At 47.0% G+C, this 20371-nt stretch overlaps 2 protein-coding genes across 2 annotated transcripts; one reads left to right on the top strand and one right to left on the bottom strand.

Moving 5' to 3' along the window:
* The first annotated feature begins 455 nt into the window (after positions 1-455).
* On the top strand, positions 456-13569 carry LOC103075814 (cystatin-13-like). Its single transcript, XM_007451453.1, has 3 exons — positions 456-683; positions 10552-10665; positions 13486-13569. Exons 1-3 carry the CDS (start codon positions 456-458, stop codon positions 13567-13569), a joined length of 426 nt encoding a protein of 141 aa, XP_007451515.1.
* A 3777-nt stretch (positions 13570-17346) lies between these two features.
* On the bottom strand, positions 17347-19671 carry LOC103075531 (cystatin-9). Its single transcript, XM_007451452.1, has 3 exons — positions 19430-19671; positions 18196-18322; positions 17347-17439 (listed from the first exon to the last, which is right to left on the bottom strand). The coding sequence occupies exons 1-3, from the start codon at positions 19669-19671 to the stop codon at positions 17347-17349; spliced, it is 462 nt and encodes a 153-aa protein (XP_007451514.1).
* Between the last annotated feature and the right edge of the window lie 700 nt (positions 19672-20371).

Raw genomic sequence — 20371 nt, 5'->3', positions numbered from 1 at the left:
TGCACTTTACAAGCCATGATCTCGCCTACGCATGGGTGGCAGCCCTGGTCTGAAGCAGACATGCAGCCCCGTGGCCGTTTCCTCCTGTTTAAAGGGTTTCTCAGCCCCACGGGGCTCTGATGATGAGAGGCCACACAGCACGTGCAGTGCCTACCACAGGGCCCAACCCAGCCAGCAGGGACAGGCGCGTGTGTGTGTACACGTATGTGTGCATCCCTCCCACACGTGAGTGCACAGAGGTGTGTGTCCTTCCAGAAAGGAAGCATCCAAGATGAGAAAATGGACTGAATTGCACAGTTCGCAGGCAGCCTCTTGTTTAGGCAGGCGATGTTAACCGCTGTTCTCCCCTCTCCACCTGCAGCAGAGCTAGGAGGGGCCGGGTGCAGAGGCAGCAGGGCCCGGCCAGCCTTGCGAAGACAGGAGGGGCTCGGCCGTGCCCCCTGGGCTGAGGTGCCATGGCCAGGCTCCGCCCCGGCCTGCTGCTCCTGATGGCCACAGTGGCCCTCGCGTCCAGAGGTGTCCAGGCCTGGGGTTCATCGAAGGTGGTAAGGAAATTCCAAGACGTCCCCGAATCCTACGTATACGTGCAGCAGGCACTGTGGTTCGCCATGAAGGAGTACAACAAGGCCAGCAAGGACGAGTACACCTTCAAGGTGTTGCAGATTCTGAAGTCCCAGGAGCAGGTTGGTGGCTTTCACTCCCCGTTCTCTGTCCCCACACTCACATTTGTGGCAGGGCTGTCGTCCGTGGAGAGCAGCTGAGAGACACCTGAGCCAAAATTTATTAACTTTATTTTAGGGGTTTTTGGAAGAAAGTTAATTAAACTTCCTCCTTTATCATTCTGGGGTAAAACATAATATATCCATTCAAATAACTTAAACTTAGTTATAGTCACATCAGAAAACACAGGTAAGAGCCCAGAAGGGCTCCTGAAGGGGTCAAGTTTGGGACAGTTTGAGCTGATACCATCAACCTAAGTGGCTATAGGGATGGATTATAACACATTTAACAAGTGAACAAACTCCACATCCAGCTTTCACTGTAAAAAGGAACCAGGGCAGAAGGGAAGGCTTTTTTTGTTGTTGTTGTTGTTTATGTTTTGAGGTACGCAGGCCTCTCACTGTTGTGGCCTCTCCCATTGGGGAGCACAGGCTCCAGACGCGCAGGCCCAGCAGCCATCGCTCACGGGCCCAGCCGCTCCGCAGCATGTGGGATCTTCTCAGACCGGGGCATGAACCCGTGTGCCCTGCATCTGCAGGTGGACTCTCAACCACTGCGCCACCAGGGACGCCCGGGAAGGCTCTTTTTCTTTACAGAAAAATGCCTACTTAGAGATGTGAAAGAATAGGAAACTAGAAAATTGCCTTTTGCCACCACCATGGTGATAACTAACTCAGGCCGAAGATCAGCATTGAATCCTCCACCCGGTGTGGCGGGAGAGGGGGAAGGGGGGAGGAGGGAGGGGGGTGGACCGCTATAGGGGTTGCTTGTTAATTAATTACAACCAGGACACATGGGACAAATTGACACCGTGTACCTCTGGTGTGACATCACTGCAAGGACACAGCGTTGCCTATATACGGTGTTCCTGCTCCAAATGCCTGAGGGTGATCTCAAGGGACAATTAGACGAGTCTGTATTATGCGGCATTCTCTAAGACCGCTTAAAAATATCAGTGCTGGGCTTCCCTGGTGGTCGTGCAGTGGTTGAGAGTTCGCCTGCCGATGCAGCGGACCCGGGTTCGTGCCCTGGTCCGGGAAGATCCCACATGCCACGGAGAGGCTGGGCCTGTGAGCCATGGCTGCTAAGCCTGTGCGTCCAGAGCCTGTGCTCTGCAGCAGGAGAGGCCACAGAAGTGAGAGGTCTGCGTACCGCAATCAGTGCTGTGAAAGACGGGGAAACAGAAGGAAACGGTTCTCATTAAAGGAGGCTTAAGAAACATGACGTTAAATGCGAGATGTGATCCTGTATTGTCTCTTGGATTTAAAATTATACTGTAAAGGATGTTCTTAGGGCAGTTGGAGGGGTTTGAACACGGACCATGTCTAAGAAGAGTGCATTGAACCAGCGCTGTGTTTCCTGAGAAAGAGGGTTGTCCTGAGGTTTATGCAGGAGCCCGAGATGGGAGGTGGAGGGGTGAGCAACGAGAGGGGTCGGCAGAGGGTGAGGGAGCCCCACTGGGCCCGGGTTACATGTGACTCCGGCCTGACCTACACCTCTGCCCCTCTTCCTCCTCCACTCGCCCCATCTGCCCTCTAACCTGCGCTGCCCACCCTCCAGCCACCGTCAACCTGCCTCCGTTTCCTGTTTTCTTATGTGGGCAGAACTTTCACTCAGCGTCTGGATCCCCTAAGAGGCCGGGACCCCTGGCTCCTGGCCACCTGCACAGGCTGAGGGCCCCGGGCTCCTGCTGGTTCTCCGTGTGGCCCCAGTTGTGTGGTTTGTGTTTTCAGGCAGCGACACCTGGTCCAGGATGTGCGCCCCCAATGGGAGGCTGAAGTAAAACCTCATGGATGTCAACGCCCCAGGGGGCTCAGATTTGGTACCTGTTCTTAGTGAAGTTCCCGTCTTTCCAGGATGAGTCCACTTTCTTGGACGTTTTAATCTGTGCTCTCCATTTACAGAAATAGATATAGATGGTTCTGCTTTAAAGGCAGGTATTTAATAATACAATGCACCAAAGACCCACATAGCTCAAGACTAACGAATCATTTCATAGTGTTTGCTACTTCTTTTCACGAATGTACACTTTGTGTGTGTGGTTTTCATTTTTTGTTTGCTTTTAACCAAAAAGCACCACTTATTAAAAAGGGCCTTATTTCTACACTATACCACAGTGTCGCCCCTGCCAAGCATGAGGCAGTTCTGCAGATGTAGGACTCTTTTCTATTCTATTAAGTTTTTTTTTAATTTTTGAATTTTATTTTATTTATTATTTTATACAGCAGGTCCTTATTAGTCATCCATTTTATACACATCAGTGTATACATGTCAATCCCAATCTCCCAATTCATCACACCACCACTCCCACCCCTGGCCGCTTTCCCCGCTTGGTGTCCATACGTTGGTTCTCTACATCTGTGTCTCAATTTCTGCCCTGCAAACCGGTTCATCTGTACCATTTTTCTAGGTTCCACATATATGTGTTAATACACGATATTTGTTTTTCTCTTTCTGACTCACTTCACTCTGTATGACAGTCTCTAGATCCATCCACGTCTCTACCCAATTTCATTCCTTTTTATGGCTGAGTAATATTCCATTGTGTATATGTACCACATCTTCTTTATCCATTCATCTGTCAATGGGCATTTAGGTTGCTTCCGTGACCTGGCTATTGTAAATAGTGCTGCAATGGACATTGGGGTGCATGTGTCTTTTTTTTTTTTTTTGTGGTACACGGGCCTCTCACTGTTGTGGCCTCTCCCACTGAAGACCACAGGCTCCAGATGCGCAGGCTCAGTGGCCATGGCTCATGAGCCCAGCCACTCCACAGCATGTGGGATCTTCCCGGTCTGGGGCACGAACCCGTGTCCCCTGCATTGGCAGGCGGACTCTCAACCACTGTGCCACCAGGGAAGCCCAACATGTGTATTTTTGAATTATGGTTTTCTCTGGGTATATGCCCAGAAGTGGGATTGCTGGGTCATAGGGTAATTCTATTTTTAGATTTTTAAGGAACCTCCATACTGTTCTCCATAGTGGCTGTATCAATTTACATTCCCACCAATGGTGCAAGAGGGTTCCCTTTTCTCCACACCCTCTCCAGCGTTTGTTATTTGTAGATTTTCTGATGATGCCCATTCTAACTGGTGTGGGGTGATACCTCATTGTAGTTTTGATTTGCATTTCTCTAATAATTAGTGATGTTGAGCAGCTTTTCATGTGCATCTTGACCATCTGTATGGCTTCTTTGGAGAAATGTCTATTTAGGCTTTCTGCCCATTTTTGGATTGGGTTGTTTTGTTAATATTGAGCTGCATGAGCTGTTTATATATTTTGGAGATTAATCCTTTGTCTATTGATTCATTTGCAAATATTTTTTTCCCATTCTGAGGGTTGTCTTTTCGTCTTGCTTATGGTTTCCTTTGCTGTGCAAAAGCTTTTAGGTTTCATTAGGTCCCATTTGCTTATTTTTGCTTTTGTTTCTGTTACTCTAGGAGGTGGATCAAAAAAGATCTTCCTGTGATTTATGTCAAAGAGTGTTTTTCTTATGTCTTCCTCTAAGAGTTCTATAGTGTCCAGTCTTACATTTAGGTCTCTAATCCATTTTGAGTTTATTTTTGTGTATGGTGTTAGGGAGTGTTCTAATTTCATTTCTTACATGTAGCTGTCCTGTTTTCCCAGCACCACTTATTGAAGAGACTGTCCTTCTCCATTGTATACTCTTGCCTCCTTTGTCATAGATTAGTTGACTATAGGTGCGTGGGTTTATCTCTGTGCTTTCTATCTTGTTCCATTGATCTATATTTCTGTTTTAGTGCCAGTACCATATTGTCTTGATTGCTGTAGCTTTGTAGTATAGTCTGAAGTCAGGGAGTCTGATTCCTCCAGCTCCATTTTTTTCCCTCAAGACTGCTTGCTTTATTCGCGGTCTTTTGTGTCTCCACACAAATTTTAAGACTTTTTGTTCAGTTCTATAAAAAATGCCATTGGTAATTTGTTAGGGATTGCATTGAATCTGTAGACTGCTTTGGGTAGCACAGCCATTTTCACAATATTGATTCTTCCGATCCAAGAACATGATATATTTCCTTCCGATCCAAGAACATGGTATATCTCTCCAACTATTTGTATCATCTTTAATTTCTTTCATCAGTGTCTTATAGTTTTCTGCATACACGTCTTTTGTCTCCCTAGGTAGGTTTATTCCTAGGTATTTTATTCTTTTCTCTGCACTGATAAATGGGAATGTTTCCTTAATTTCTCTTTCAGATTTTTCATCATTAGTGTATAGGAATGCAAGAGTTTTCTGTGCATTAATTTTGTATCCTGCAACTTCACCAAATTCATTGATTAGCTCTAGCAGTTTTCTGGTGGCGTCTTTAGGATTCTCTATGTATAGTATCATGTCATCTGAAAACAGTGACTGTTTTACTTCTTCTTTTCCAACTTGTATTCCTTTTATTTCTTTTTCTTCTCTGATTGCCATGGCTAGGACTTCCAAGCCTATGTTGAATAATAGTGGTGAGGGTGGACATCCTAGTCTTGTTCCTGATCTTAGCGGAAATGCTTTCAGTTTTTCACCATTGAGAATGATGTTTGCTGTGGGTTTGTTGTATATGACCTTTATTATGTTGAGGTAGGTTCCCTCTATGCCCACTTTCTGGAGAGTTTTTATCATAAATGGGTGTTGAATTTTGTCAAAAGCTTTTTCTGGATCTATTGAGATGATCATATGGTTTTTATTCTTCAATTTGTTAATATGGTGTATCACATTGATTGATTTGTGTATATTGAAGAATTCTCGCATCCCTGGGATAAATCCCACTTGATCATGGTGTTTGATCCTTTTAATGTGTTGTTGGATTCTGTTTGCTAGCATTTTGTTAAGGATTTTTGCATCTATATTCATCAGTGATATTGGTCTGTAATTTTCTTTTTTTGTAGTGTCTTTGTCTGGTTTTGGTATCAGGGTGATGGTGGCCTCATAGAATGAGTTTGGAAGTGTTCCTTCCTGTGCAATTTTTTGGAAGAGCTTGAGAAGGATGGGTGTTAGCTCTTCTTTAAATGTTTGATAGAATTCACTTGTGAAGCCACCTGGTCCTGGGCTTTTGTTTGTTGGAAGATTTTTAATCACAGTTTCAATTTCATTACTTGTGATTTGTCTGTTCGTATTTTCTATTTCTTCCTGGTTCAGTCTTGGAAGCTTATACCTTTCTAGGAATTTGTTCATTTCTTCCAGGTTGTCCATTTTATTAGCATAGAGTTGCTTGTAGTGGTCTCTTAGGATCCTTTGTATTTCTGCAGTGTCTGTTGTAACTTCTCCTTTTTCATTTCTAATTTTATTGATTTGAGTCCTCTCCCTCTTTTTCTTGATGAGTCTGGCTAATGGTTTATCAATTTTGTCTCTCTTCTCAAAGAACCAGCTTTTAGCTTTATTGATATTTGTTATTGTTTTGTTTGTTTCTATTTCATTTATTTCTGCTCTGATCTTTATGATTTCTTTCCTTCTGCTAACTTTGGGTTTTGCTTGTTTTTCTTTCTCTAGTTTCTTTAGGTGTAAGGTTAGATTGTTTATTTGAGATTTTTCTTGTTTCTTGAGGTAGGCTTGTATTGCTACTTCCCTCTTAGAACTGCATTTGCTGCATCCTGTAGGTTTTGGATTGTCGTGTTTTCATTGTCATATGTCTCTAGGTATTTTTTGATTTCCTCTTTGATTTCTTCAGTGATCTCTTGGTTATTTAGTAACATATTGTTTAGCCTCCATGTGTTTTGTTTTTTCCTTTGATTTCTAATCTCATAGCATTGTGGTCAGAAAAGATGCTTGATATGATTTCAGTTTTTTTATATTTACTGAGGCTTGATTTGCGACCCAAGATGTGATCTATCCTGGAGAATGTTCCATGTGCACTTGAGAAGAAAGTGTATTCTGCTTTTTTTGGATGGAATGCCCTATAAATATCAATCAAATCTACCTGGTCTATTGTGTCATTTAAAGCCTGTGTTTCCTTATTAATTTTCTGTTTGGATGATCTGTCCATTGGTGTAAGTGAGGTGTTAAATTCCCCCACTGTTATTGTGTTACTGTCAATTTCCCTTTTTATAGCTGTTAGCAGTTGCCTTATGTATTGAGGTGCTCCTATGTTGGGTGCATATATATTTATAATTGTTTAATCTTCTTCTTGGATTGATCCCATGATCATTAGGTAGTATCCTTCCTCGTTTTCTTTAAGATTCTTTATTTTAAAGTCTATTTTACCTGATACGAGTATTGCTACTCCAACTTTCTTTTGATTTCCATTTGTATGCAATATCTTTTTCCATCCCCTCACTTTCAGTCTGTATGTGTCCCTAGGTCTGAAGTGGGTCTCTTGTAGACAGCAAATATATGGGTCTTGTTTTTGTATCCATTCAGCAAGCCTGTGTCTTTTGGTGGGAGCATTTAATCCATTCACATTTAAGGTAATTATCAATATGTATGATCCTATTACCATTTTCTTAATTGTTTTCGGTTTGTTTTTGTAGGTCCTTTTCTTCTCTTGTGTTTCCCACTTAGAGAAGTTCCTTTAACATTTCTTGTAGAGCTGGTTCAGTGGTGCTGAATTCTCTTATTTTTTTGCTTCTCTGTAAAGCTTTTGATTTCTCCATCAAATCTGAATGAGATCCTTGCCAGGTAGAGTAATCTTGGTTGTACGTTCTTCCCTTTCATCACTGAAAGTATATCATGCCACTCCCTTCTAGCTTGTAGAGTTTCTGCTGAGAAATCAGCTGTTAACCTTATGGGAGTTCCCTTGTATGTTATTTGTCGTTTTTCCCTTGCTGCTTTCAATAATTTTTCTTTGTCTTTAATTTTTGTCAGTTTGATTACTATGTGTCTCAGTGTGTTTCTCCTTGGGTTTATCCTGTACAGGACTATCTGCACTTCCTGGACTTGGGTAGCTATTTCCCTTCCCATGTTAGGGAAGTTTTCAACTATAATCTTTTCAAATATTTTCTTGGGTCCTTTCTCTCTCTCTTCTCCTTCTGGGACCCCTATAATGTGAATGTTCTTGTGTTTAATGTTGTCCCAGAGGTCTCTTAGGCTGTCTTCATTTCTTTTCATTCTTTTTTCTTTATTCTGTTCCACAGCAGTGAATTCCACCATTCTATTTTCCAGGTCACTTATTCTTTCTTCTGCCTCCGTTATTCTGCTATTGATTCCTTCTAGTGTATTTTTCATTTCAGTTATTGTATTGTTCATCTCCATTTGTTCTTTAATTCTTCTAGTCTTTGTTAAGCATTTCTTGCATCTTCTCAATCTTTGCCTCCATTCTTTTTCTGAGGTCCTGGATCATCTTCACTATCATTATTCTGAATTCTTTTTCTGGAAGGTTACCTATCTCCACTTCATTTAGTTGTTTTTCTGGGATTTTATCTTGTTACTTCATCTGGTACATAGCTCTCTGCCTTTTCATCTTGTCTATCTTTCTGCGAATGTGTTTTTTGTTCCACAGGCTGCAGGATTGTAGTTCTTGCTTCTGCTGTCTTCCCTCTGGTGGATGAGGCTATCTAAGAGGCTTGTGCAAGTTTCCTGATGGGAGGGACTGGTCACAAATGTACATTTTATTTCTTAGTTGACTGTCAGCTCAAATTCAGGTAAGGATGCAAAAGAATCAGGTAGAAGCAGGTTCCAAAAGAGGCTAGAACAGAAGTGTTTAATACTCCTTGGCATTCCAGCTACAAACTGCTGGAAAACATATTGAAGAAAGGGGGTAAGGAAGAATACATCACCCCCCAAACAAAAATAACTCGTAATGAAAGCGAACAGAAAAATGCTGGGTGAAAAATCAGATAAAAATAATATATGCCTAGGCGCTATAGAAAGAAAACTGCTCTATTCCATTGGATGATTTAAGTTAAAAGTGCAAAGATCTTTATCAGCAGTGGCCACTAACAGCCTGAAGCCAAATCTGGCCCACTTCCCATCTTTGTACATCCCATGAGCTACAAATGATTATAAGAAACAAAAGAAGGAGACTATTTTGTGACATGTGAAAATTACATTACATTGAAACTTCAGTGTCCATAAACGCAATTTTATTAGGACACAGCCGCACACACTTTTTGAGGGTCCTCTTGCTGTATTTGTGCTGCAAAGCCTGGAATATTTCCTCTCTGGCCCTTGAAGAAAAAGCATGTGGCCACCTGCTGCAGTTCATAGCTGGCTGGGGTTCTGCTGCCGATTTCACAGACAGTGAAGACTGGTAGGAAAGACCGCCAATGGCAGCCTGGAGCCATGTTACTTTGTGCTAGATCCAGTGGCTTTCTGTATGCGCACTCAGGTTTTCAAGTTTACATAGGAGGAAACAGGCACAGAGAGGTTTAGTAACTTGCCCAGGGTCACACAGCTACTAAGTAGAAGAGCCAAGGTTTAAACTCAGGCTGCCTGCTCTTAATCCGCCCATGCTACTGCCTCTGAGTGATGCTGGATGGGATGAAGGTGATGGGACATTGCAGCCAGCCAGGAGGGGACAGTGTCACAGGGGGCCAGGAGAGTCAGAGGCCTGGCCATGAAAGGAGTGAGGGGCTGCCTCCGAAGCTGGATCCCTATCTGCCTCCCTTTCCTGGGCAATTAGGGGTCAAGACGGGGCTGGTGGTCGGTCAGTGGTTGTTGAGTGTGATTTGGGAAAGTCTGATTTCTTGATAATTTTCGCTTGGAAATATAACTCAAAGCTAAAGCACTCCTTCTCAGCTAAGCATGGATTTTGCTCCACAGGGCATTTTGGGCAATGCCCAGAGATGTTTCTGGTCATCACAACTGAAGGGGCTGCTACTGAGGTTGGGGGGGTGGAGGCTAGGGATGTGGGTCACCACCTTCCGGGCACAGCATGGCCCCCCATGGCCAAGAAGGACCCAGCTCCAAATGCCAACAGCTCTGAGGCAGAGAAACTTAATATCCAGTCATGAAAAATGCGCTAGGGGTACATTTGGAAGTAGTTGAAGTAAAAAGTGAAAGTGACCACTGATTTCTTGCATCCCCCATGGACTCGTCAATCCTGGGGCACCCCACAAGTGTCCTTTCAGACACTTAGATGCGTAACTGAAAATTTTAAACTATACTTTATATTCATGAAACTGTACTTAGAATTCTGCCTACACCCATTTTGTTTAATGCCCAGGTGACTTTTCTAGAACTTCCCAAATGTTTACTGTATTTTCCAAATTATCTCTTATTCTTCTGGGCTCAGTGATGGCGTTTAACTAACTTGGTCATTCTCATTCACATGTTCTCTCCCTGACGTCTTGTAAACTTTGTTTTCCTGTTCATTCTTTAATCATGAGAGTGGACATTTGCCATTGTTCATCTGCATTTCCCTGTGAGACCCTTTTGAGTACAGCGCTGACTGGACCTCTGCATGGGGAGGGGAGGGGAGGGGAGATACCCAGAAAGTCAGGGATTTGGGAGGGTATATGACGTGGAATAAGGCAAGGATGACTAAAACTACCAAAACTTTAAAGGGAATCGATACACTCTCAGTGGATTTCGATGAAAATGCTGTTTATTTCCCAAGCTCCAATGAGCAAACCATTAGTTTTCCCAGGAAAATGGTCTTTAGGGAATAGTTTTCTTGCCTTTTTTGGTGACAGTTGTCATTACTTTAAAATTAAATACCATAATGAGAGAGACTGAAAAACAGAGAGAGAGAGAGAGAGAGAGAGCAAGATAAGAACCACCTCCACATTACCCCAAAACTCTGGCCAAAAAAAAAAAAAAAAAAACTGTAGGAGGGAAGGAGGTGAGAAGACATCTTTTGCTCTAAGCAGTCAGTGACATGTTTGTTTATCAGAAATGACAATTGACACCACATATTCTTTTATGATCTCTAACTTTAAATTACTCATGGACAGGTCACGGATAGTTTGGATTACCTTCTTGAAGTCAAAATTGCCCGGACAATGTGCAAGAAAGCTTCAGGGGAAAATGAAAACTGCTTAGTACAACGGGATCCCAAAATGCAGAAGGTAGGTGCTAAGATAGAGTTCAACAGCCTTGGATCATCTTACTCAAAATCACCTGTTACCCTCCAAGGATTCCTCCCAGTCTCTGCCCTTGCATGGATCATGGAACTCCTAGAGATTCCCCATTTCTGACCTCCTATATATTCGAGCTTATCTGTTTTCTTTATTTATTGAGACTTAGAAAGGAAGAAAGGGTAACTACCTGAGCTCCTTGGAAAATAAAATTTAAAACCTGATACTGTTTTAAATAGTAAAATGCCCTATTCACTTAAGGTAGAAAATTTAGAAATTTTCCGAAGTATTAAGTAGCTTAAAATCAACTACAGAAGAAAAAAACAGTCAACTAAAAATACCTTTATGGAAAGTTTACTGCTGTCAACTTCTTTTTATACATCCTAGTTTTTTCTATATTTTACATTTGTATTTTTGTGTAGTGGGGATCACACTGTACACTGTTCCACAATCCAATTTTTATTTAATAATAAAATCTAAGGATTTCCAAAACCGTAAAATTATTTGAGGGCATTATGTAATGAAACTATTTGACTTCGTTTAATGGTGTTTCCACATATTATTTAGTCAAGCCCTGAGAACTGATTATTTAAGGTTTTCTAATTTTTAGCTATTATGAACAGTGCCATAATGAATATTCTCCTTTATTTCTGTTTGTGTGTATATCTGATTGTTGTTGCCTTGTGGGCAGAGTTCCAAGAAGTTGAATTCCTTGTCCAATATTTTTTCACCTCTTAAAGATTTTTAATATGTTAATACAGTGCTAAAGTATCCTCTATGGTTGATTTTAATGATTGGGTTTTCAATCCCTTTATTTTGCTATTGTTTCAAAAAAAAAAAAAAAAAACTGTAGGAGGGAAGGAGGTGAGAAGACATCTTTTGCTCTAAGCAGTCAGTGACATGTTTGTTTATCAGAAATGACAATTGACACCACATATTCTTTTATGATCTCTAACTTTAAATTACTCATGGACAGGTCACGGATAGTTTGGATTACCTTCTTGAAGTCAAAATTGCCCGGACAATGTGCAAGAAAGCTTCAGGGGAAAATGAAAACTGCTTAGTACAACGGGATCCCAAAATGCAGAAGGTAGGTGCTAAGATAGAGTTCAACAGCCTTGGATCATCTTACTCAAAATCACCTGTTACCCTCCAAGGATTCCTCCCAGTCTCTGCCCTTGCATGGATCATGGAACTCCTAGAGATTCCCCATTTCTGACCTCCTATATATTCGAGCTTATCTGTTTTCTTTATTTATTGAGACTTAGAAAGGAAGAAAGGGTAACTACCTGAGCTCCTTGGAAAATAAAATTTAAAACCTGATACTGTTTTAAATAGTAAAATGCCCTATTCACTTAAGGTAGAAAATTTAGAAATTTTCCGAAGTATTAAGTAGCTTAAAATCAACTACAGAAGAAAAAAACAGTCAACTAAAAATACCTTTATGGAAAGTTTACTGCTGTCAACTTCTTTTTATACATCCTAGTTTTTTCTATATTTTACATTTGTATTTTTGTGTAGTGGGGATCACACTGTACACTGTTCCACAATCCAATTTTTATTTAATAATAAAATCTAAGGATTTCCAAAACCGTAAAATTATTTGAGGGCATTATGTAATGAAACTATTTGACTTCGTTTAATGGTGTTTCCACATATTATTTAGTCAAGCCCTGAGAACTGATTATTTAAGGTTTTCTAATTTTTAGCTATTATGAACAGTGCCATAATGAATATTCTCCTTTATTTCTGTTTGTGTGTATATCTGATTGTTGTTGCCTTGTGGGCAGAGTTCCAAGAAGTTGAATTCCTTGTCCAATATTTTTTCACCTCTTAAAGATTTTTAATATGTTAATACAGTGCTAAAGTATCCTCTATGGTTGATTTTAATGATTGGGTTTTCAATCCCTTTATTTTGCTATTGTTTCCTGTCTACCCTGGCGATCAAAAGTTAAGCAATTAGTTAACCCTCTGGTAAGCGCACTACCTGCCCTCCCTGCCATTGCCAGGAACCAGCTCCACCCATCCTGATGCCCCTCCAGCCTGGACACCCCGCCGACCTGGCCTCAGTTCCTCTGTGGCCTGTCTGGGTTACTGGTCACTTGGTCCTATTTCCCCCTCAACCTGACCCCTCAGTCTGTGTATCTTATGCAACTTCACTTCTACTGGGTGTTGCCATAAAGAGCTATTCGTACTTTATATTTTTCTTCTAACTGAATAAAGACGTTAGGTGAGAGGAGGGACACAGTGATCTCATTCACACCAGGAGCCTGGAGCCCCGCTCCCTCTGCAGGCCCTGTGTCTCCTCCCAGCTCCCCAGCTGCAAACTTTCCCTGGTGGAATCTGGCCAGGCTCTGACACCGCTTTCCAAGGCGTGCAGGACCCTGGCTATTCTTGTGGTGCTGTATACCCTGGGAAGGACCCACTGGGCCCTCCACGCCACGTGGGATCTCCACGGGCCGCAGGAAGTTGGCATGTCTGGAGAAGGGCCAGAGCTGGACACTAGGATTTCTTGAGGATAATTGGTCCTGGGCTCCAACTCTTGCTCACCTGGAGCAAATGGAGCCACAACTGTGATGGCTTCAGCTCTCAGGGAGGTGAACCGATGGGGGTCCATCCCAGTCATGAGGCTGGCTGCTCTGCCATTGGGCCAACAGCTTGGGGATCTGTAGAGGTGTGGCTGGCTCAGACGGCCTTTTGTCCCTCTTGAAGCCAAATCCTGGCACCTGGAAATGGGAACTTCTGGGGTTTTTTGACTTTTGTTTTTTGCAGTTGTTCTTACAAGCTGGTTATTGTTTTTGTCTCTTTTAGATGTTTCACTGCACCTTTATTGTGGCATCCAAACCCTGGAACTTTGAACTCAATATGCTGAAGAAAGAATGCCAGCCTGTCTAATGGTCTTCTAGCACATTCTGCCACTCTCACGAGCATTTAAAGAAGCAAAGGCACTCACAAAACATTTAAATAACACATCCGACCTATTGACTTCATTTTGTAGCCTTCTTGCTTTTTTGTGCATCCTTCAGGCGTGGAGGCTGAGAATGTGGTGCCAGGCTGTGTAGTGTCTTCTACTTGGTCAATGCATTTACAAGCAGGGGCAGTCTGCTCCCAATGAATGGAAGGGAACACGAACTTGTTTCCGTATTTCACCAAACTCTGGGCACAAGTGACTTTTCACTGACAGCTCTTTGTGTGGAACTAATAGGAAGACCCACCCCTCCACTGCTTCAGGCTGGTGGGTAGTTTCTGCAAGGCTCTGAAGATGCGTTGAGAATGTCCATCCCTGGACTTCCACAGAAATCTCCCTGCCCAGGACTCTGGAAGACACAGCAAAATGGCTTTAGAAACAGTTTTAACCCACCCCACCCCTGATCCAACCTGGGAGCTAGCTGTATCATTTGGAGATTTGTGTTTTAATTTTGGTTTTGAATTGAGGCAGAAAAATGCAAGAGTGATGGTACGTGGAGAGTAGGCTGCATTTGTGCATGTGTGTGTGTGTGTGTGTTCATGCATGTGTGTGCTCGCACAGGGTAAGAGGTATAATCTAATGCTGCGTAACTGATCACCCTGCCCTTGGTGCTTAAGCAATGTATTTATGTCTCCGTGGTGTCTGTGCACCAGGGGTCTGGGGTGGCTTGGCTGATGTCACCTATCCTGAGGTCACACTCAGGCTCTGACGGCACTGTCCTCATCTGAAGGTGAGTTTGGCCCCGGAGAACCCACTCTCCAGGCGGCTAGCCCTCCCGGCTGCTGGTTGGCGTTGGCTGTCGGCAGGTGGCCTCTGCTATCCTCAGTGCGGGCCTCTCCACTTGGCCTCTCTGCGCTGGGTAAGGGAGATCGGTTCCTCTGGACAGAGTGTCCAAGACATGGGGACGGAAGCCACAGCACACTCGGTGACCCAGCTTCAGATGTGACACACCATCAACTCTCTGCGTTGTTGGTCACCTAGATCAGCTCTGGTTCAGTGTGGGAGGGGAGGCTTAAAGGTGTGATGACCAGGAGATAAGGTTCAGCAGAGGCCATGGAGGAGGCAGGCTCTCGCTGTGTGTGTGTGTCTGTGTGTGTGTGTGTGTATGTGTACGTGTAGGGCTGGACTGAGATGGTGAAGTTCAGCAGAGGCCATGGAGGAGGCAGGCTCTCGCTGTGTGTGTGTGTCTGTGTGTGTGTGTGTGTATGTGTACGTGTAGGGCTGGACTGAGATGGTGAAGCAGGTCAATATGACAAGAAGGAAGCACGTTCCAAAATGTAGGTGTGGAAACTACAGCACTGGTGTGCAGGTGAGGGCCAGCCAGCCAGGTGTCAACAACCACACAGGATCAGGTCGAAGCCCACCTGGTTGACAGGTGAACCCTCCCTGGGACTCCTCCTCTGGCAGGACTTGCACGTGGTGAGCATCTGTGAGGGGCGGGCTGGATAGCGGGGTGCCTGATGCTCCTGAGAGGAGCCCTCCGCCAATGCAGGACTTGGGGGAGAAATACCTCAGTTCTTTTTTATAAATTACAGGGTAATTGACCTACAACACTGTTAGTTCCAACTGCACAACAATATTCCTCTATGTTACAAAGTGATCCCCAAGATAAGTCTAGTTACTATCTGTCACCCTATTGATACAAAGTTATTACAATATTATTGACTGCCCCCATGCTGGACGTTTCATCCTTGTGTCTCATTTATAAGTAGACTTTTGTACCTCTTAATCTCCCTCGCCCTTTTCATTCACCCCCCTCCCCACAGCATAGATCATCAAGAATTTGGGGGGGAAAAGAGGAGAAAGAGTCACAAATGCACCTTCCAGCAGGGCATGTTGCTTTCCCGGGCTGACCACCGCCACGAGGAAACCAGTGTCCAAATCCCACGGCTGTTCTAGCTCCCTGGGACTCTGGGGACCAGGGCTGGGGGAGGTGCAGACGGGGGGAGCGGGCTGAGTACACAGGGAAGGGACGGCCACCTGCTGGGTGTGACGCTGTGTCTATCACCAGACAGCCCCGCCCCTTCTTGCCCACCGGAGAGGCCCGGGCAACTGCAAAGTCCTCCCAAAGTCTCCACTTGCTTATTCCTTTGTGTTGAGTTCTTATTTATTGAGCCCCAGGGCTGTGCCTGGACCCTGACACGTGGGAAAGCTGAGGAAATTGTCCGAATGTGCCCCTGGCAGATGGGAAAGTGGGCACAGAGCAGAACACAGGGTCTGGAGGCAAGGCATTTGGTCACTGATGCTGCATTTCCTTTCATGGCCCTCTCAATGCCCAGCTGCAAGCCTTGGTGACCCAGAGCCTGTGGCCGACAGGTCAGCAGCTGGGAGGGAGAGTCCCCACTAGTCTCTCGTTTCAGGAGAGGGGGGTGCCTGCCTTAGCTGTGGGCTGTGCTTGGAGCCCAGCAATCCTGCCTCTGCCTCCGGCGAGGTGTTGCCCAGGGATGGACAACAGGGCCAGAAACCCACTTCCCTGATTCTTCAGCGCACAGATTCCAGTGGGAGGAAGGGGCCCAGCACACACCATTCCAGGCAGAGGTGCGCAGGGTCAGGGAGGAGGCTCCTCCCGCCAGGACAGTTCCCTCAGTCCACACCTGTGCTCACCAAGCTAAGCAGCGCAGGTGTCCTACCTTCTGGACTAGTGAGGGATAGTAGGGTTGGGACAAACCCAGGCCCTGCAGCTCCCCTCCAGGGGCAGATGCACTGGCAAAGTCCCACGCGTGTGGGCTGACAGGCAGCGCACCATCCCTGGCAGAAGCCGGGTTTGACACCCCTCCCAGGGTCCCTCCACAGCCCCAGGAAAGGGGTGAGCTCATGAAGGGCCAGGCAGCTTCCCCACATTGGGGTGACCTCAGAGGAGATCCTTTCCCAGGAGTTGCTTGAGGACAATTGTGGCGTCGATTCCTTGGAAACATGATGGGAAGCACAGTGCGTAAAGGATCCTTTAAACTTCCTTTGGCGGAAACAGCCAGGAGTCAGGAAAGGCCTCAGAGGGAGAAGGAGGAGGGGTGGGGGAGGGTCTTGGAGAGCAACTTGCCTGGTCCAGGCCCAGGTGGCAGGGGGACAAGAACACAGCTGTGCCTATGCTGAGCAACACCCACCAACAGTGAGGATGCCCGTGCCTGGGCTCCCCTTGGCTCTGCTGGGGTCACGGGACTGGGAAGCCAGCCAAAGTCCTCCACACACACAAAGGGTCCCCTCCCCAGGAGACCCTGCGACACACACTTGGGAGCAGGCTTTGATTCAGGAGGTGCTCGCGGGCAGCACAAGGAGAGGAGGCAAGGAGGGAGAAGGTCCACGTGGCCACTACCAAGAGTCCCAGGGTAGCCATGGGCTTCTGCACAGCCACCTCTGAATGGCCGCCCTGGGGCAGGGATGCTGAGCCTGGACACACTGCTCAGACGCAACCGTGCTCCTAGCTTGTGCCACCTGCGGCTGGCTCAGGTGTCCACAGGGGAGAGACCCAGCCCCTGGGCCCAGCCGGCTGCCCTGCTGGCAGGACAGCATCAGCTGCCCAGCACCCAACCTCTGGAACCAGGTGGCACAAAGCTGCTTGCAGTGCTGACGTTTAATGACCAATTCTACAGGAGGAAATGACAGGGAGGGATGTCGACATTGCCCGGATGTGACACCCAGACACCTGCTCATACAGAGGACAGAGCCAGAGCTGCTCAGCCACTGAAGGGCCACGGCAGGGTATGGTCTCATTCAGTGGAGCCCTCCGAGCAGGTGTTGTTCAGAAGTTGAAACTTTGTTCTCCAGGGTTCAGTGTCGATTGTAAAGAAGCAGGTGATGGTCTACGGGACAAAGCACAGGGACAGAGAGTGGCGGGAGGGGCCTTGGGAAGCGTGTGGCTCCAGCTCTAAAGCCAGCATCCCCCCAACCTCGCCTTCCTGGGATGGGTAGCTGGGGTTGCAGGCTCTGGCCCTCAGTCCTGGATGTTCCCAACCTGGGACTCTCTCCTAACCCCAGAGGCACCTGGGTCATTCTCCCCTCTCCAGCTCTGTGGTTTCCAGGGACCCGTCCCCCAGGATGTCCCAGTGTGACCCATGCCCCCAGCGTTCCAGCAGGGCCTCTGATCCATCTCGGGTTTGTCCTGGGGTGGGGTTCACCCGCCTTAGCACCAGGACAAGACCTGGGAGGGAGGGCAGTGGGGCTCCTTAGCTTCCACCCCACAGGCTCTGGGTCAGTGTCAGGGGGACCCGAGAGGGGGCTACTCAGCCAAGGTGATGTTGTTGCCCCCCCACCCCGCACTCCTCCTGAAGGCAGGGAAGGGAGGTGGGTGAACACCAGGGAGGGCACATTCCCGTCTCTGGCCCAGGTGACCCGGACCCAAGTGGTCAGGAGCAACCTGACCCCAGTGTGACCTGGGGTGCAGCGACTAGACAGGCCAGGGGTGTACAAGTGACCGGGGCTGGTCTGCCTGGCTGGGCTCCGCCCTGCAAGTGCCCCTCTGTGTCCCTTGGAACGGCATTGTCATCACTCCCCACACCCCCTGCCCCGAGGCAGCGTCCACAGCCCTGTAACCTGAGGGCTGCTGTCACATTTCTTACATTGTTCATGTCTGGACTTGCTTGAAACGGACAGTTGTCAATGTCTTCGTCAAATTTCCCACACCTGGTTCGGCCGAGCTGCAGCTCCGTGGAGAACACGATGCCATTTGCCTGCGTTTGTACAGACCTTGAAGTGGACCCATTCCCTGCCCCCCCGCACACACGCACATTCACACACACACACACACACGAGAATACAAGCACACAGGCACACTCACGGGATTGGGACAGTGGCTCTGTGAAACACCACCCCTCTCACAAAGTGCGCCCTGAAGGTTTCTGTCCTCTTCTCCCTGGTCCTTCAGCCTTACAGTGTCTTCTGGCTCCACCCAGCCTTTATTTCCAACACCCAGAGTCAGCCTTGGACTCCAGGCCAAAGACCAAAGACAGAGGCCCAGCTGGAGGGTGCAGGGCAGCAGGACCAGCCAGGACCAGCTCCAGTGTCCACGAGTAAAGCCCAGCAGCGTGGAGGGCCCTCTGCCTTCCTTCTATCACTCAATCCAGAGGTGCAGAGGGAGTGACACCCCAGCGCCCCACCACACACAAGCGCTCAGACAAAGCACACGCACACAACCACACACAGGACCAGAAGTGCCCCTCCTCCGGAGTGTTCTCGGTGCTCGTGTCTGCAGCCCACATGAAAATCACACCCCTGGTTGCATTCTGTAGAGACTGCATTGCTAGGGGAACATTTTAGGGTTAAGAATGCCATCTGGGAAGAGGGAGCCCAGAACACGTGGAGTCAGGGGAGAGGCTGCGAGCTCCCAGCGGCTCCTCAGGACCAGGGGGGCCTGTGACTCCCGAGCCGCTCTCCCCCTCCCTCTGTGGGCGTCTCTGTGTATCTCTCTCTCTCTGTTTTTCCTAAACTAACCTATTTTAATGTTATTTCCATGAAATCTTTTCTAAATCTCTCTAACCCAGTATCTTCTGTCTGGCTCTTTGTTTTTACTAAATAGTTTCATCCCCTCTTAGTCCATATTTGGTCATTCTTCATTAAACAAGTTCAGAAATGATGAAAACTGAAAACACACCTTACATGTGAGTAGACTGACAGTTTAAAAAATTCCCAAGTTATTTTTTTTATAAAACCTGAAACTAACCAAATAGAGTTTATCCTTCTATATTATGGGTTTCAAATGGTGATAGAGATCCCTTGATGACAACCCCCTCCTGACCTTCATTAGCAGCAGGTGTGGGCCAGTGCGGGAGCGGGGGGGATGTGGTACCTACCGGCTCCTTCCACGACCTCAGGATGCGCACCACCTTGTAGGCATTGCTGTCCTGGCTCCTCTGGTTGAATACATGTACGGCGTACTCCACGGTGGCAGGGAAGTAAAGCTCCAAGGTTGCTTGGTCTTCACCATTCCCTTCCCCTTGGGGTTGCCAGCCGTGAGTCACCACGAGCTGGGGACCTAAGAGAAGCAGGAGCAGGGCACAGGGCTGAGCCCACCTGCACCTCCACTGCTGACACAGCATGGCTGTGGGCGCTCGGACACCCAGGCTTCGCCCTTCCCTGCGCTGGCTCCCACCCAGCCTCCCTGGGCATTGGGCCAGTTCATCTGCTCCGGGACATACTTCTGGCCCTGGTCCTCCCCTCTGGCATCACACCTTGTCCCTTCCCTCTTGTGACCCTGCCTCCTCCATCCAAAGCTGATAAAATTGCGTCCTGTTCAGGAAAGAGAAGCGAGACCCAGGCAGGGTGGGTGGAGAAGGGCCAGCTGTGGCGGAGAGACCCCTGCAGCTGGACCCCAGCCATACACACCCTTCGGCACCTCAGTGCGGGGGGAGGCTGAGTTTTGTGTCCCAGTTTCGGACGCTGAATCAAGGACACAATTGCAAAGGGTTGAATTGGAAGGGGGTCTCTGGACACAGCAGTAGGTGCGGGTCAGCGAGAAAGGAGGGACAGAGCCAAAGAGGATGAGTGGCCCAGAGCCAGCTTGTGGGTGACAGAAGGCGGCCGACCCAGAGGTGAAGTGTATTGATGCTAAGAAAGCAGCAGAGGGCCGAGGTCTGGACAAGTGCAGGTGTGTCCTTGTCCCCCGTGGCCCCCAGGCCCCTCGAGCTCTGGAACACAGGCACCCAAGCCCCTGGGCGGGTGCCGGGGAAGAAGACTTGCAGGTCTTAGAAGCAGGAGCTTCCCGCCAAATCCCTGCGTCTCCCGTGACACAATCCCTCC

The sequence above is a fragment of the Lipotes vexillifer genome, unplaced genomic scaffold (genome assembly GCF_000442215.2).
Source record: "Lipotes vexillifer unplaced genomic scaffold, Lipotes_vexillifer_v1.1 scaffold670, whole genome shotgun sequence".
In the NCBI taxonomy this organism is placed as follows: Eukaryota; Metazoa; Chordata; class Mammalia; order Artiodactyla; family Lipotidae; genus Lipotes; species Lipotes vexillifer.
This window is presented reverse-complemented; position numbering and strand designations above follow the sequence as displayed.

Excerpts from the sequence above, each read along its gene's own strand:
- LOC103075814 (XM_007451453.1), top strand. The coding sequence starts at position 456 with ATGGCCAGGCTCCGCCCCGGCCTGCTGCTCCTGATGGCCACAGTGGCC. Across the intron at positions 684-10,551 it reads TTCTGAAGTCCCAGGAGCAG|GTCACGGATAGTTTGGATTA; the intron begins GTTGGTGGCTTT and ends ACTCATGGACAG. Across the intron at positions 10,666-13,485 it reads GGGATCCCAAAATGCAGAAG|ATGTTTCACTGCACCTTTAT; the intron begins GTAGGTGCTAAG and ends TGTCTCTTTTAG.
- LOC103075531 (XM_007451452.1), bottom strand. The coding sequence starts at position 19,671 with ATGCTGTGTCAGCAGTGGAGGTGCAGGTGGGCTCAGCCCTGTGCCCTG. Across the intron at positions 18,323-19,429 it reads ATCCTGAGGTCGTGGAAGGA|GTCTGTACAAACGCAGGCAA; the intron begins GCCGGTAGGTAC and ends GTCCACTTCAAG. Across the intron at positions 17,440-18,195 it reads CAAGTCCAGACATGAACAAT|ACCATCACCTGCTTCTTTAC; the intron begins GTAAGAAATGTG and ends TTTGTCCCGTAG.